The following is a 16775-nucleotide window of genomic DNA, read 5'->3' on the forward strand; positions in this document are numbered from 1 at the left end:
ATGGACACCAGGACAGTGGCCATGCCCTCTCCGGCGGCAGGGCTGCTAGGCTGCTGTTTTTTCTTTGGCTGGGCTCTGGGGGTACCGAGGACCCTCCACTCTCTGCCCGCACTGTCCTCCAAAGTCAAGCCAGGGTCTGTACCCATTTGGGTGCCCCCAGAGGGGGCTGAGGCAGCCCTGGCTTTTCTCTACTCTGGAGATGCTCAACAGCTGTCTGGGGCAAACTGCAGTGAGCGCTATGAAGCCCCCGGGGCAGGAGCCAGACCAGGACTCCCCCCAATCCTATGGAGGGCAGCAGGCACTGTAACCCAGGCCGCCAATTTCCTCAACATGCTGCTACAAACCAACGACATCCGGGAGTCCAGTGTGGAGGAGGACGTGGAATGGTACCAGGCACTGGTCCGCAGTGTGGCCGAGGGGGACCCAAGGGCATACCGGGCTTTGCTGACTTTTAACCCTCCACCGGGGGCCAGCCACCTGCAGCTGGCCCTGCAGGCCACCCGGATTGGGGAGGAGACCATCCTTCAGGACTTGTCTGGGAACAAGGTGCAGGAGGAGAGCTCAACTGGAGCCCTGCACCCCACTGACCTGCAGAAGCGAGTGCTGACCAATGACCTAGGGAGCCTTGGCAGCCCCAAGTGGCCACAGGGTGATGGATATGTCGGGGACGTGCAGCATGTGAGACTGTCTCCTCCTTTCCTAGAATGCCAGGAGGGTCGACTGCGTCCCGGCTGGCTTATGACACTCTCAGCCACCTTCTATGGACTCAAGCCAGACCTCAGCCCGGAGGTCAGGTAAGTGGGTTTGTGCAGGATTTGATGCTATTGTGGATCTGTGGAGGTGGCAGGGGACGGGGCGGGGGGGGGGGGTCCTAGCTATGCATAGGCTATTTGGTATGCACATGTGCATCTGGGGTACACAGATGTGTGTATTTGCATTTAGCTGTGTATATTTGCAGTTGACTCTAGGAATCTATGTGTTAACATACACAGGTGTGTGTACTATCGATCCATTTACATATAGGTATACACATGTGTGTGTGTGTACTGATGGGGGGCACAGCTGGGTATAGGTCCTGGTTCCCAGATCTGAGTAATGGGTACAATGCAGGAGAGGGTTTGGCAGGGATAGCAGTGACAATCTGTGTACCGGCTTCTCGGAGGAGTCAGATGGGTGTTCCAGGAGTGAAACCCGCTACTCTCTAGCAATCTAGAACTAGGAAAGGAGGATTCTGCAAGTGAAGGGAAACACCTGGGGGGAGGCTTGGAACCATTGCCGTTTCTGCCCAGAAGTTGGCCGGGTCCCCAGCATCACTCCCGTGGCTGTAGTCATATATCAAGTCCCGACCCAGGAGCCTGTGATGCTCCTCAAATAACTGACCTCCTCCCTCAACCGGAGTAAACAGCTGACTGGGAGCCATGATGGGAAGGAGGGAGCAGGTGGATACTGTACCGCTAGGCATTCAACAATCAACATTGTTTTCCCAGCTCTGTGTCCCCATTCATTGTCCCCAGCAGAGTTCCTCTCCTGGCCACAGGCAGCCTGGCTCTTTGCCAGCTCTCTCCCCATTGGGCTCAGAGCCAAGTTTGAGAGCCCTCGGGCCAGGCAGCTCTTGAATCTGGGCCCCTCTGTTCCATATCTCCTTCACTGTGATCAATTCAGACCTGGTTTGGGCAGAGTGGGGCATTGTTAATAGCTGAGCTTTGTGTGCCTGTTTGAGTGTGAGTGTGTATACACGCAGTGGGGAAGTGTGAAAATCCCTTTCAGACAGATCATCAGAGCTGCAGCTCCCATATGTCTTGCCCACTCCCTTTACCCATTGATAGAAATCAGGAAATACTAGGATATTGAAAAGCTAAGGGATGGGGGGTGGGGCAGGGAAAAAACCTAGTGGGAGGAGGATCGTTGAAGCAGAGATAGTGAGGGTTAATAGCCTTGAAGAAGTGGAATGCATGTGTGCCCTCTCTCCTGGTACGCTACAGCCACTGTGCTAAAGTTCGTAAAGCTTGCATTGCACCATGATCTGAGGTCCAAGGATACATGTCCACCTTGGCACCCTTCACTATACCCCTAACTGCCAATTCACTGCCCTAGGGGGCAGGTGCAGATGGACGTAGACCTTCAGAGCGTGGACATCAATCAGTGTGCCAGTGGCCCGGGCTGGTACTCTAACACACACCTGTGTGATCTCAACAGCACCCAGGTAAGGCTACAGAGGGTGGGGTACTGGTATCCTGCCTCCCTTCCCCTTCCCCATCATGCCATCAGGAGCAGCTGTTTGTCAGCTGTCAGGCTGTCAGGCACATCAGCCTCTCAGGGCTTCAGGGAAGTCCCTATTGATGAGACAGACAGAGACGAGATACCAAGCTATTTAAAAGTGAGGACACTTACAGCCTAGCCCCATCCTCCATCTGAGACAGCCACTTTCATTCCTTTGCAATCTCAATGTGCCTCCCTGTCCCTTCTGGTGCTTCAGGATCCCTTCCCAGGACCACTTCCTGAGCCTCTATTAATCATCCCCTGTCCTTCTCCTGAACCAGATTCTCCATGTCAACAGAGCTCTGGGCTCCTTCTAAGCCACAAAGGATGCTCTGTTGGGTGTTTGTTGAAATAAGTGGAATTGGGATGTAGGAGGAATGTAGGAAGAAGTTGAGATGTAGGAAGAGACTAACCAGAGAAGGAGCTTGAAGAGCTCTGGGACTGGTGAAGATGATGGGACCTGGGCCAGGTGCTGGCAAAATCAAAGCCGTGGATACAGGAGAATCTGGATAATGGAAAGCAATGGTTGGTAATCCTGCAAACCCACTACTGGGAAACTGGGAGGCCAATGAACTAATCCGCTCCTCAGTAACACCGACTGCATGCTTGTTCCTGAGCTGAACCAAAGCCAAGGCGAGCCCTGCAGCCTGCTGGGAAGTGGAGCGGGTTTGGGCATCTGCGGCTCTTCAAGGCACATGTGTCTGAAGCTATACATCCAGGGATGCATAAAGGCTCCCATTGTCCAGTGCACTTTTAAACCCAGCCACATTCATGTCTCTGGGTATGCATTTGTCTGATGGTGCAGACTGTGGCAGAAACAGAGTGTTTTCTAGCAATCTGAGCAGAGGGGAAAGTTGGGCCACGATTTCAGAAGCACCTTTTAGGTGAAGTCAGGGGCTGGATATGGAATCTTCCTTCCTTCGCCCCACTGCTATCTGTTCCTGGCCACTCCCTACAGTAGATCTGACCTCCTCCATGTGCTTATCTTCCCTGCCTGGCTCTGTGGTCTGCTCTGTCTCCTGCTGGGCAAACATCAGAGTGTGGAGTTGGAATAAAGAGCTGGCCTTGGCATCCCACCAGCCTGGCATTAGCCTGGCATTAGGGCTGGGGAGAGCAGTCCTACACCAAAGGCAGATGGCCCTAATAGAGGAAGCTGCTCCCCCATGCAAGCCTTTTCAACCCACCTGTGTGCCAAAGAGAGAGGCTGATGTTGACCCTTTGAAGCAGGATGTAGGCACACAGGTGTGGTTGATCTCAGAGTTCTCTCTGCTTCCACCACCCCAACACCTTGCTCTAGCAACAGCTGGGGATTGGGAAATGGGACCTATGAGGCTCCTGTCACAGCTAGTCTGTATAAAAGGCTGATCCATCTCCAAACTCTGTGTTTGGAGGTCTCTTTGATAAGAGAGACAATGGTGGGATCAGGGTAGGGTCTTCGGGGAGGGAAGGCTTCCCCAGGACTGGGGCTCCCCATTGTAGACCCAGGGGCTGTGGATAGGAGGGTAGATGATCTTCCAACGCTTCCCCGGCGGGAAAGCCCCGTATAAATACCTATGGTGTTTGTCGTCCCCACAGTGTGTCCCCCTGGAGAGTCAGGGCTTTGTCCTTGGCCACTACCTCTGCCGCTGCCGACCTGGCTTCTACGGGGCAAGCAACTCCTTGGGTATGTAACTATGGTGAGGGCCAGGCAGATGTTTTACAGGTTGGGCTGACTGGAGGTGGGATCTGGGGAAGAAAGGCAGGTTGCGGTGAGATACTGGGAGAAAAACGTGTAGGACCAGGGCAGAATGTCGAGAAAAGCAGGAGACGCAGGCAGGGTCCAATTTGGGGGTGTCTATGCCTTCTGAGAATGAGCCTAAACATGGCAATTTGATGCAAGCTGACCTTATGGTGAGTCCTAGCCTGGTATCACCTCTTCTCCTGCCTTCCCCTGCAAGTACTCACTTCCTCACTCCTTCCCCCAGGGGCCACTGACCCTAAGAGGGCAGGATAAGAACTGTGCCAACCATGAGGAGGGAAGGCTGGGGTCTCAGGATGCCCCGGCCACGCCCCTCTCCTTCTATGCATCTTGTTCATTACAGGCTCAGAGGAGGGTGCTGCCCAGCCTCCTGGGCAATTTGGGTCCCCTCAAGGCAGCCCTGGGAGGCTGCTGCGCTGCCAACCATGTGCCGAGGGCTGTGCCAGCTGCCTGGATGCCACGCCGTGCCTGGTGGAGGAAGCCCCCACACTGAGGGCAGCGGTGCTGGCCTGTCAGACGTGCTGCATGCTGGTCGTCTTCCTGAGCATGCTGGTCTCCTATCGCTGCCGCCAGAGCAAGGCAAGCAAGGCCCCACATCTCTCTTCTCTGCACACATCCTACCCATCGTGAATCTCTAGCATCAGGGGGAGACCAAATACTACCCAAGTTCTAGACTTGGAAAATACAAGTTTGATCCTTAATCTAACTCACTCTGTGACATCAAGCAAGTGACCTCACCACCGGAGACCTGTTTCCTCACCGGGGCAATGATTCATTGGACGTGATTCAAAACACCGTGTAGGCACTAGCGGAAGTGATCTGGTCCCTTGTGGAGCTCCCAGTTGAGTGAAAGGCACAGACGTGTAAATAGAATGATGGCACAGTAAGACAGAGGCCAGGATGCAGGTGTCAGTTGCTGTGGCAGGTCAGAGAGGGGACCCAGTCATCCCGCCTGAGATGGCGTGGGATGACTTTCTGGAGAACATGCCACTTGAGCCAAGCTTGAAGGTCCATTGACAGAGAAGGGAGTTTCTAGGCAAGGAAGCTGTCTGACCCAAAGCTTGGGGGAAAGCCTGAGATCCCTTCCAGCTCCAGCAGCCTCCGATTCTAGCCCAGGTCTGCAGCAAGGCCCAGGGTGAGATTGGGAGGGACGTGGGGCTGCGGGGGCTATGTGAAACCTTGGCCTCAGCCAGGCTTAGTGCCAGTGGAACGAAGAGCCTGTGGATGAAGAAGGCAGAGCTGAAGTTATAGAGGGAGGCTTTAGCTCAGGGCCACGGAGTGACCCCTCAAACAAACCTGAGACCCTCCTGTACCATCCTCCAGGCTCTATCCTCTCACTGTCCTGCTTACATGCATCTTTCTTCCCTGGGTTCACAGAGGATCCGGGCATCTGGAGTGGTACTGCTGGAAGCCATCCTTTTCGGATCCCTGCTGCTCTACTTCCCTGTGAGTCTGTGACTAGAGCCTGACCCCACCTCCTGGCATCCCCCCCAAGTCCCAACCTGGCACCCTCCACACCCCAGAATCTGTCCTCTGTATCCTGTGGGGGGATTCAGAGACCTCAAAATCCCCCTGCTCATACCTACAGGTGACAGACTGGCCTAGTGAGGTTTAAAAGAGCTCTGTGACTTGTTGTGTAACTTAGGACAAGTTACCTAATCTCTCTGATAACAAAGCTGCTCCTCTGCAGAATGGAGGTGATGATGTCTCTGAGGAGGCTGTTAGAAGGACCAGCGAGGTGCTTAGCGTAGGCCTGGCACAGTGCAAGTGCAATGGAGAGCAGTTGTTTTTAACCCCTCCCCACCAGGTCTTCATCCTGTACTTCAAGCCCAGTGTCTTTCGCTGCATCGCCCTCCGCTGGGTCCGGCTGCTGGGCTTTGCCACTGTCTATGGCACCATTATACTCAAGCTTTATAGGTAGGGTCTGGGTTGGGCCTTGGTCTCACGGTGCTCCCTCCAGGCCACCCCAACTCATTTATGGGATGGAGTTCTTCACCACCAGACCCCCCACCCACTCTACTCTTCTGGGCCCCCAAGGCCTGTTCCCATCACTGTAGCCCTCCCCACCATGTAACTTTTTTTTTGGGGGGGGGCGGTGTAAGAGGAGGCAGTGACCCATGGAAGGGATGGGAGAACAGGGATGTGTGGAGGGGAGGGAAGCAATGGCCAGAGGCACTCCCACCTCTGCATCTACCAGCCACACCCTGACTCTTGTAGAGTGCTCCAGCTCTTTCTGTCTCGAACGGCCCAGCGGGGCCCCCACCTGAGCAGCGGGCGGCTGCTGCGGCGTCTGGGGCTGCTCCTGCTGCTGGTGCTGGGCTTCCTGGCTGTATGGACGGCAGGGGTCCTGGAGCCAGGCATTCAGCACACGTCACTGGTAACACGAGGCCACACGCACACGGGACGCCACTTCTACCTCTGCCACCACGATCGCTGGGACTACATCATGGTGGTGGGTGAGTTACTCCCACAGAGTCCAGCCTCACTCTGGTCCCCCGACCTGTACCTCCAAGGGTTCTTCCGCCGGTACCTGGACCAGGCTCCCCCCAGAACCCCCTACAGAGAAAGGGGTGGCGTGGCTGCTGAGGTGGTACCTGGCTCTGTCCCTCCTTGTTTCCCTACAGCTGAGATACTGCTCCTGTGCTGGGGCAGCTTCCTCTGCTACGCCACCCGGGCTGTCCCCTCAGCCTTCCATGAGCCACGGTACATGGGCATCGCCCTGCACAACGAGCTGCTGCTTTCTGCTGCCTTCCATGCAGCCAGGTGAGGACAGGCCCTCCTACCCACCACGCCTTCCACCCTAACACCATTCCTCACCTCTCCCAGGTGAGGGTACCCCCATCCCACAACCTTACTGGCAACACCTGCAAGGTGAGGAAAGTCCCTCACGTAGAGTTCTCCCCCTACCCTACAGACATTCTTCCTGTTCCCTATGTCTCACCCAACACCCTAAGTGCTCTCCCATTCCACCCCTCACTGCTCTCCTCCCCACACGGGCTCCATTCTCCCTCCCTTCTTCCCCTCATACCTCAGCCGTCCCAGCAGCAGACCTGCTGAGTGTCCACAAGGATCTGGCCCCATGGTGAAGGTAGAACCAATCCACAGGGTGGGTCATAACAGAGCTATAAGCAGCCAGAGAAGGCAAGCTGGAGTAGTCTGGGAAGGCTTCTCGGAAGTGGGGATTAATGTGAGCCCTGAGGTGGGAGGGCAGGAAGAAGGAAGAGTGCCCTCCTCACTCCACTGAGCACGTGTGGGAGGCAGGGCTGGGGTTGGGAGGAGAGCCACTGGGACAGGTGAGAGGGAAGAGGCCGCTTCCCCCCCGCAGCTAACCATCACCCCACCGCCACCACCTCCTCACCTGCAGGTTTGTGCTGGTTCCCTCCCTGCACCCGGACTGGACGCTCCTTCTTTTCTTCTTTCACACCCACAGCACAGTCACCACCACACTGGCTCTGATCTTCATCCCTAAGGTGAGGGCTTCTCTGGCCTCCAAGTGAGGTGACCCCGGCCCTTTTGCCAGGGGCACTGTGGGCCTGCTGTGCCCACAGTGCCCTCTTCAGGTCAGGGCGAGAATGACACCTGGACCCAGAGGGATTTGGAGCCCACTTAGGAGTTGGCTAAGGGCTTCCCTGGTGGCTCAGATGGTAAAGAATCCCCCTGCAATGTGGAAACCCAGGTTTAATCTCTGGGTGGGGAAGATCCCCTGGAGAAGAGAATGGCAACCCCCTGCAGTATTCTTGCCTGGAGGATCCCATGGACAGAGGAGCTGAGCAGGCTACAGTCCTTGGGGTTGCAAAGAATTGGACAAGACTGAAGCAACTTAGCATGCATATGGGAGTTGGAGAAGGACGCTCTGTCTCCAATCCCTGGGCAAGGGAAATAAGAGCTAGAGCTGAAGGGGGTCCTTATAACACAATTGGAAGGTTGGCAGACTCTGAAAATCAACTTGGAAGCAGTTACAGAAGATAGGTGAGGGGGGCTGAAGGACATGGCTAGGAATTGTGGGTGCAGGGCATTAGAGACCCCCTGGTCTCTAAGTTAGAGAAAATCAGGAAGGATGAGATGGAACAATACTCTTCGGACCTCCAGAATCCCAAGTCAGAGAAGGGGTTGAGGATTTATGGAGTAAATATGTATGCCACAGGAAAGGGAGCCAACATGAGTCTTTTTCCTGATCATGCCTGCCCTGGCCAGTTCCGGAAGCCGGGGGCTCCTCCCCGAGAGGAGATCTTGGATGAGGTGTACGAGGATGAGCTGGACCTGCAGCGCTCAGGCTCCTACCTCAACAGCAGCATTGCCTCAGCCTGGAGTGAGCGCAGCCTGGACCCTGGAGACATTCGGGTAGGTGCTGCCCTCCTGACCTCCTCCTGATGCTACTTAGGGACTGGTCAGCGAGCAGTGATGCCCTGCCACTCGGGCTGTGTGCCACTGCAGGCCCCCTGTCCTCTCCCTAGCTTTTCCTCTAAGACTTGCCTCCCTTTCTTCTCCACCATTGCCCCAAGCTGCTTCTCCTGCTTCTACACAAAGGAGACCACACACGTGAAAAGATCCCCCCAAATACCAAAACTCACATTCCTGAGACCCACTTGGCAAGGTAGAGGCAGAACCATGAGTGGACTCAAATTGCCTGTGTCCTCCACTCAACAGGGCCACCATGAGTGGCAGACTAAGAAGCCCCTCAGCCCCCAGCACACCCAGCAGTTAGTGCTCCCAGGGCCATTGGGGTTGGGTAATTCAGCCAGTGAGTGGCTACCAAGGATTTCCGTACCAGGATCCTCTTTCCCTGGACTCAGCAGTGTTAGAGAAAGGAAGTGCTTCCTGAGTCTTACATCAGGAGAGCATCCTCACCTTATTTTTCTGCTTAAGAATATCATAATGGTGATAGGAACCCTGATGAGAGGCCCAGAGAGTAGGAAATAAACAGACTGGCAGTAAAGCCCATTGCTTTATAGAATCTACAGTGGGAGCAGTCCCAGGAAGCCATTGGGTCCATCCCTCCACCTTCCCTGAAGCCCCCTCCACATCTGACTTGTTTACATCCCCCAATTCCTTCCTTGTCTCAACTGCCCCGGTGTCCTCCTCACCCTAGGCCTAAGTGGAGACAGGTGACCACTGCCATGCCATCCTTGACCCTCCAGCTTGGGGATCAGCAGTGGGTGTGCTCTCCCTATGTTCGCTGTGGGGAGAGCCCCAAAGTAGAAACAGCTTTCAAAGCCCCATCCTGTCACTTACACCTGAATATGGCCGTTTTCACACCCACTGGTTGCACCACTTCTCTTAAGGCAGTGAACACTAGGCAGTCAGACTTCCTTCCTTTATTGAAGTAGGGACTCAGAGAGGGCAAGAAAATAGCCTTGAGGCATACCATAGGTCAGCAGCCTCAAACCCAGGTTTCATGTGCACCGAGCTGGGACCGCCCACCGGACCACAGTGCCGGGTAGAAGGCAGAGCCCTGCGTCCTCAGTGGGTCGGGCTCAGAACTAGGTTGGTGTTGGCCCTGCAGAAACAGGGAGGTGAATTTTCTAAGTGTTTTAAAAGCCAGGAAAGGACACGGCTTGGTGGGAAAGCGTTCCCGCAGAGAAAAGGGCCTCAGCACCAGCTGAGGGGCAGAGCAGCGCCGCCAAGGGATGGAGAGGATGGTCCTCACGCCGGCTCTGCTCTCCGGCCCCCAGGACGAGCTGAAGAAGCTCTACGCCCAGCTCGAGGTTCACAAGACCAAGGAAATGGCCGCGAACAACCCCCACCTGCCCAAGAAGCGGGCCAGCTGGCGCCAGGGCCTGGGCCGCTCCTTCATGAGGTACCTGGCCGAGTTCCCCGAGGCGCTGGCCCGTCAGCACTCCCGGGACTCTGGCTCCGCGGGCCGCGGCAGCCTGCCCGGCTCCTCCCGCCGCCGGCTGCTCAGCGCCAGCCTCCGGGAGCCCGCCGCGCCTTCCGGCCTGCGAAAGTCCCGCAGCACCTGCGACCAGGACTGTGAGCCCCACCGGGACCACAGCCCGCCTCTGGTCGACTCGCTGCTGCGGAGGAAGCTGGCCCGCAAGGGGCCGCGATCCGACAGCCGCGAGTCCCGCGAGTCGGCGGCCGGGCCCCCCGCGCTGGGCTTCAGGTCGGCCAGCGCCCACAACCTGACGGTGGGCGAGCGGCTGCCCCGCGCCCGGCCGGCCTCGCTGCACAAGTCGCTGAGCGTCGTGGCCGGCGCCAGGGAAAAGGCTCTGCTCGTGGCCAGCCAGGCCTACCTGGAGGAGACCTACCGGCAGGCAAAGGAGCGGGAGGAGAGAAGGAAGGCAGAGGCCGCCCTGGCCAGCCCGGCGCGGAGGCCCTCGGCCCGCAGGCTGGAGCGAGTTCGAGCGGCCCCCGTGTCGGCCCCACCTTCCCCGGCCAAGAGCCGCAGCGTGGACAGCGCCCACGTCTCCGGGAGGCTGCAGGAGGAGGCCGCCAGAAGGCTGCCGCACCCGCCCATCCGGCACCAGATCTCCACACCCATCATGGCCACGTCCGGGGTGGGCCTGGGGGAGCCGGGGATGCTGTCTCCCACCTCCACTTTGGCCCCAGCTCTGATGCCGGCTCCTGCCCCTGCCCTGGCACCCATCCCAATACCCCCACAAAGTCCCAAGCTACTTACCTACATCTGCCCCTGGGAGAATGCAGAACTGCCGGTGAAGAAAGAAAATGTGTCTCAGGAAGGCTCCTCGGGGCCAGAGCAAGGCAACCTGTCTCATGTCCCAGCTCGGGCCCGTCTCTGGAGGGCCCTCTCTGTGGCGGTAGACAAGAGGGGGCCTGGGGAGAACGCGGTGGACACAGAGGACGGGCGTCTCCAAGGGGAAACTGAGGAGGATGAGGACAGGCCCAAGGTCTTCTCTAAATCCCACAGCCTCAAGACCCCTGTCCAGCAGGGTTCCATGCGCAGCCTGGGCCTGGCTATCAAAGCTCTCACCCGTTCTCGGAGCACATACAGAGAGAAGGAGAGTGGGGAAGGGAGTCCTAAGAAGGAGGAGAAGGGCCGAGCGTCTGGAGAGGGTGTGGGGGCATGCCCCAGGTCTCCCAGGCCAGGCCGGCCCAAAGGGGTGAGTAAGCAGGCCGCACTTGCCCCCTGTGATGACGAAGAGTCCCTTCAGAACCAACAGAACGCTCACACCAGCAGGATGCTCCAAGTCTGTCACCGGGAAGGCAGCAGGGAACAAGAAGACAGAGGCAGGAGGACTTCCCAGTGTCTAGGGGAGGGGAAGGTTGAAAGAGCAGGTAAAACAGGCCCTGCCACACTGAGGCAGCTCAGGCAGGGCACAGCTGGGGACAAAAATGCTAAGCAAGCAAAAGAAGCTCCAGTGGGGTGGCGGGAACTACCCAAAGCTGGCCTCCAGCCCCTGGGCAGTGCTGACCACAGGGTGACAGAAGTATGCCCCTGGGAAATCACCGAGTCAGAACTGTGTCAGCCTGATGGCAGCAACAAAGCTGAAATCTGCCCCTGGGAGGTGGGTGGAGTCCCTGAGAAGGAAGCCCTAAGGCAATATCTAGATGCCTCCCAAGGTGAGAAGGGGAAAGCCTCGGAAAAATCAGAGCCCAAAGATGTGGTTGTTGTGGCTCGGAAAAAGCCAGAGAGGTTGGTCAGGGGTCAGGAGGCAGTTTGTCCTTGGGAGAGTGCCGATCCTGGGGGTCTGTCTCCTGGGTCAGCCCCTCAGGACTCGGACAGAACCGAAGACAGGTCTGAGGCAGTGGGCAGTGTGGAGCCTAGAGAGGTGGAGACGCATCGGTGGGAAGCCACTGGCCCAGGACCTTGTACATCTGATATCACCACGGCAGAGCTGTGTCCCTGGGAGGCAAGGGAAGGAGGAGAGACAGGGAAACTATCCCAGGAGGGAATAAAGAAACTCCCCCAGGAAAAGCAGAAAACCCCTAAGAAAACAACCTTCTGGAAAGAACAGAAAGTGGGTGAAGGCTTGGAGTCTCTTTGTCAGTGGGAAAGGACAGATTTCCGGGGCCCCTCAGTGGTCTCCACTCAGGCCCCAGGAACCCCTGGTTGCTCGGAGAGTTTGGGCAGCAGCATCACTGAAGTCTGTCCATGGGAGGCGGGAGATACTCCTGCCATCAGTAAGGCAGAGATCTGTCCCTGGGAGCTGGGTGATGAGGTAGTGGGGAAGGAAATGCTGAGTCAGGGGCCAGGTGGAGAATCTCCCCAGGAAAAGTGGGAAACCTCCAGAACAGGGAGCTTTGGAGGGATGGGGGGATGGACTGGGAAAGCAGTGCAGAAACTTAGCCAACAGCAGGAGTCAGTGTGTCCATGGGAAAGAACAGCTGCTGGGCACTCTGGCCCATATCTAGACAATTCCTCATCCAAAGTTGATGGCCAGCTCCTCAGCAATGAAGGAAGTAGAGCAGCACAGGTCTGCCCACCAGATCTCAGGTCAGAGGGAAAGGGAGCAACACCTGCCAAGGCAGAAGTCTGTCCCTGGGAGGTGAATGAGAGAACGACAGAGGACTGGACATCAGGACAGGCACCAAAAGGAAGAGAATCTCAAAAGGACATGGAGAAGATGCTTGAAACATCAGGCATCAAAGCTAGCCCAAGTTGGGCAAAGCCTGAGGGACAGATGCCAACACAGGAAGCAGTCTGTCCCTGGGAGAGTGTGGACCCTGGCAGCTTCACCCCACAACCTGGTCTTCAAGACACAGGTGGACCCAAAGCCAGTTTCCAGATGTCCGGCAGTGTGGAAAGCAAAACTGCTGAGCTTTGTCCTTGGGACGCAGAGGAAACCCTGTCTGCCGAGAAGGCAGAGCTCTGTCCCTGGGAGGTGAGTGCTGGAGCTGGGGAGAGAAGGGCTTTGGGAATGGAGGCCATTGGGCAGTTTTCAAGCAAAACAAGGAAGCCTTCTGCAGATTCTGGACCTGGTGAGAGAGCTGTTGCTACTCCAGAGAGGCAGGCCCGGGAGCGCGAACAGGCTTGCCCGTGGGAGAGCATGGATCCAGGGGGCTCCTCTTGGCATTCAGACACTCTGGGCACTAACAGTCCAAAACCTGAGCTCCAGGAGCTGGACCGTGCGGGGTGCAGACCAGTGGAGGTATGTCCCTGGGAAGCGGAGGGAGCACCTGCTAGTGAAAAAGTCAAGGTCTGTCCCTGGGAGGTGGATGAAGGAGCCCCTGGGAAGGAATTAGAACAAGAGATGAGAACTGATTCAGTGGGGCAGAGGGAGAAAATGCTAGAAAAGGGGAGACTCACCTCCCTGGGAGAAGACAGATCGAAATGGGAACCACCACTGAGTCAAGAGCAGGAAGCTGTGTGTCCCTGGGAGAAGGACTTGGGGGCACCCTCTGCTCAGGCCCCTGAGGTCTCAGACGTGTCCAGCAGAGGGGTAGAGGGGCCCTCCCTGGAAACGAGCGATGAGGCAGCAGAGAAAGGGGGCCTGACACAGGACCCAAAGATGGACTCCTCCCCAGAACCTGTAGCCCCAGGAAAAGCAGAAGTCACTGCTGAAGATGGGGAAAAAACAAGCAGTGAACTACAACCTATCCATATACAGGACAGCATGGCCCCTATGGACTCTTTCTCCCATCCACACAATCAGTACCCTGACCAACCTAAACCCGGCTCTCAGACACTGCCCAGCACTGGGGACAGGTTCGCGGAGGTCTGCCTGTGGGACGCTCCCGCCATGGACGCTCCCAAACCTGATAGCGGCGCCAAAACTGAGACCTGTCCCTGGGAAGTGACTGAAAGAACCCCTGAGGAAGGGGTGTCAAGACAGGATGGAGATGAGGAAACTCAAGAGGAGAAGGGGAAAGCCCCAGAAAAACCAGAGCACAAAGCTGTGGCCCTTCAGGAAAAGCCCGAGAGGGCAGATGGAAAGCAGGAGGCTGTGTGTCCCCGGGAGAGTCAAGATCGTCTGTCTCCACAACCAGCCCCACAACCTTCTGACAGTAGCAAAGAAAGTCCCGAGGGAGCGGGCAGTGTGGCAGCCAGGGTAGCAGAAGTGTGTCCACGGGAAGCACAAGAGTGTCCACGGGAAGCGCAAGAAGCTCCCCCTGATAAGAAAACAGAAACCTGCCCTTGGGAGGTGAGCCAAGAAACAGCAGAGAATGGGGGATGTGAACCAGAGGTGGACAGAGAATCTCAAGGGCAAGAAGAAATGTTCCTGCAAAAGGCAGAATCTGGAGGGACGCAAGAACACTCTTCAGAAGAAGTAAAAGTCAGCGGAGAGACAGAGACAATCTGCCCTTGGGAAGGCACAAGGTCAGAAGGACTCTCTCCCCAGCCAGATGCTCCAGCCATGGACCAACCCAAAGTCATTTCCCATGGAGCAAGCAGTATGGGGAGCCAGGTGGCAGAGCTGTGTCAATGGGAAGTCACAGATCCTGAAGGAAATAAAATAACGGGCACCATGGCAGACATTGACTCATGTCTTAGGGAGGGAACTGGAGCCCCTTCTGAGGAATCTGGTCTTCTGGCTTTAACAGCAACTCAGAAACAAATGCTCTGCCCCACAGCCCCTGAGAACCCACCATGCCTTTCAGTCCAGAGGCCTTTGGGTAGCTTCCTTCCAGACAGCAAAAGCCCCCGCCCCAAAGTGAACAAGCCGGCCAGTACCTTTACTCTGGAGGGTGTCAGAGAACTCCAAGTCCCTTCAGAACTTGAGCCGAGGACCAGCTTAGCCCCAGAGTCAACCCTCCAAGAAGCTGAGACTCAAAAGTCTTCCTCCTTAACTGAAGACCAGGAAATAGCTTCTGAAGCTCAACTTGAAGAATTCATCCCTCCAACTGTCTATCCTTGGGACTGGGATTAACAACCCCATCGGTGAGGTCATACACTGGGTGGCTAGCTTTTAGAACAGTCAAGGTTCTTTCTAAGTTCTAGGTGTTTCCAAAAAACTGAATCAAACAAACTTGGCCAATTTCCCTCTCCAAGAAGGCCAGAAGTCAACTCATTCCAAGACAAACTGTACAAGAAGGGTGCAGCTCAGACTCCAAAAGGAAGTACCATCCTCTCTTTACTTCCTCTCTTTTCTTCCTGCTCCAGAGCACAAGGGCCAGATCTTCGGCTTCTAATTAATGCTCCCATTCAGCTAGAGTACTCAACACAAGCCATCTATGACATCACTTGTAAAGCTAATGTTAATGACAAAAGGGAGTCAGCTTTACCCGGCCCACACTTTCTCAAAGGTAGACCCATTCTTCTCTGAAATCTCCTAAGGATATTTCTTAAGAAAGTAAACCACTCAAGGCATTGGCAACATAGGGGCTGGAGATTACAAAAGGTCACCACAGGACGTTTAGAAGCTACTTAATTCAAGTTCAAAAGCAAATCAGGAGGAAAACTTAAATGGCTCAAAAGAGGTCCCTGTAATGCCTTAAAGATCTTGTCATTTTGACTTTGGATCTCCAGTTTCTGCTTTATTGATCCTCTTACCTGCCCTGCTCGACTGAAGTAGAGCCAGTCAAGCAAATTTACGTCCATATCAACATCTGGCATCCAAAGCAACGTAAGAAACAGAGAGCATAAAGGGAAAGGCAACAGCTCCAGGTCCTGCCCACGCAGGCCGAGGGCGAGTTCTCCCTTCCAGACACTGTCTCACAGTTGAAGAAGCATGCCGCTTGCTAGCCTCCTCAGATGGCCTTCCCTTCTTCCTGCCCCATCTTTTGACAGGCTGCAGAGTTCACCCCACTGCCTCATTCTCCTAGCCTTTCAGTACTGTCATCAAAGGGACTCCTCTCTGTTGTCAAACCCAACAGGAGCCTGGGGAATTTCTGGTTCCGAGGCAAGAACCACTTCAGCTTACTTGCTCAGTAACAAGAGGCCCACATCAGTCTCTTTCCCAAGAAGCTCGAGAAAGAAAGGAGGTCCTGTTTACAGCCAGCATTGTAATTGCCCTCAGAAAGAGTAGTGGTTGGGGCAGGTTAGAGCCCAACGGCCAGGGAAAGGGCATCCTTAAGTACAAAGGCTCCTTTCTTAGGGAGCTCTTTCTTGTTCTATTCCTTCAAGCCAATTCAGGCTACTTTTACTTAAGCGGTCCTAGATAACAGAGTGCTGGAAATAGGTGATACTACCAAAGGGAAATGAGAAAGGAGAAAAACACTGGTCACAGACATCCCAGGTCTGGCAGAGGTGAGGGGGTGGAAACAGGCAGACTAAACATGGCAGAGCTGGGCAGGGACCCACCTTCTAACTGGACAGATACTGATGCCATTCACAAGGAGGAAAAAAAGACAAAAGGAAACCAAATACCCAATGTGAAAAAAAAGTTTGCATGTAAGTATTCTGGGCAGCTACAGGGCTTCACAGAAAGTAGCAAAAGTGCTCCATTTCCAAAAAGGAAGAGAAAGCATGGAATAACCCACTTTTAGAGACCAGACATTCTTGTTCCCTGTCTAAGCTCTCCCTCTTACCTAGGTGCCCTCCCCCAGGCTTCCAGAGCAGTAACTAAAGTGTGGTCTTGCTCCAGGCTGCATTCTCAGCCTCACAGCTTGTGTGTGTGTGTATACTCAGTTACATCCGACTCTTCGTGACCCCGTGAATTGTAGCCCACCAGGTCCTCTGTCCATGGTATTTTCCAGGCAAGAATTCTGGAGTGGGTTTCCATTTCCTACTTGAGAATCTTCCCAACCCAGGGATCGAACCCGCATCTTTGTGTCTCCTGCATTGGCAAGGAGAATTCTTTTCCCCTAAGCCACCTGGGAAGCCCTCGTAGCTTCTGAACCAATGCAAATGCTGCACCTCTGAGAATCCCACTGAGAATGGACTAGCTGGGAACAGAAAAGTTGTCCCTGTAATCACAGCTGTGAAATAAGCCATGGA

At 55.5% G+C, this 16775-nt stretch overlaps 1 protein-coding gene across 1 annotated transcript; it reads left to right on the plus strand.

The window, feature by feature from the left end:
• Positions 1 to 14934, plus strand: GPR179 (G protein-coupled receptor 179). Its single transcript, XM_065910065.1, has 11 exons — positions 1 to 794; positions 2095 to 2203; positions 3835 to 3922; positions 4341 to 4576; positions 5375 to 5443; positions 5805 to 5914; positions 6215 to 6453; positions 6622 to 6760; positions 7362 to 7467; positions 8192 to 8338; positions 9670 to 14934. Exons 1-11 carry the CDS (start codon positions 1 to 3, stop codon positions 14764 to 14766), a joined length of 7134 nt encoding a protein of 2377 aa, XP_065766137.1. The 3' UTR covers positions 14767 to 14934.
• The last annotated feature ends 1841 nt before the right edge of the window (positions 14935 to 16775 follow it).

The sequence above is a fragment of the Muntiacus reevesi genome, chromosome 18, assembly GCF_963930625.1.
Source record: "Muntiacus reevesi chromosome 18, mMunRee1.1, whole genome shotgun sequence".
In the NCBI taxonomy this organism is placed as follows: Eukaryota; Metazoa; Chordata; class Mammalia; order Artiodactyla; family Cervidae; genus Muntiacus; species Muntiacus reevesi.

Excerpts from the sequence above, each read along its gene's own strand:
- GPR179 (XM_065910065.1), top strand. The coding sequence starts at position 1 with ATGGACACCAGGACAGTGGCCATGCCCTCTCCGGCGGCAGGGCTGCTA. Across the intron at positions 6,454-6,621 it reads GGACTACATCATGGTGGTGG|CTGAGATACTGCTCCTGTGC; the intron begins GTGAGTTACTCC and ends GTTTCCCTACAG. Across the intron at positions 8,339-9,669 it reads TGGACCCTGGAGACATTCGG|GACGAGCTGAAGAAGCTCTA; the intron begins GTAGGTGCTGCC and ends TCCGGCCCCCAG.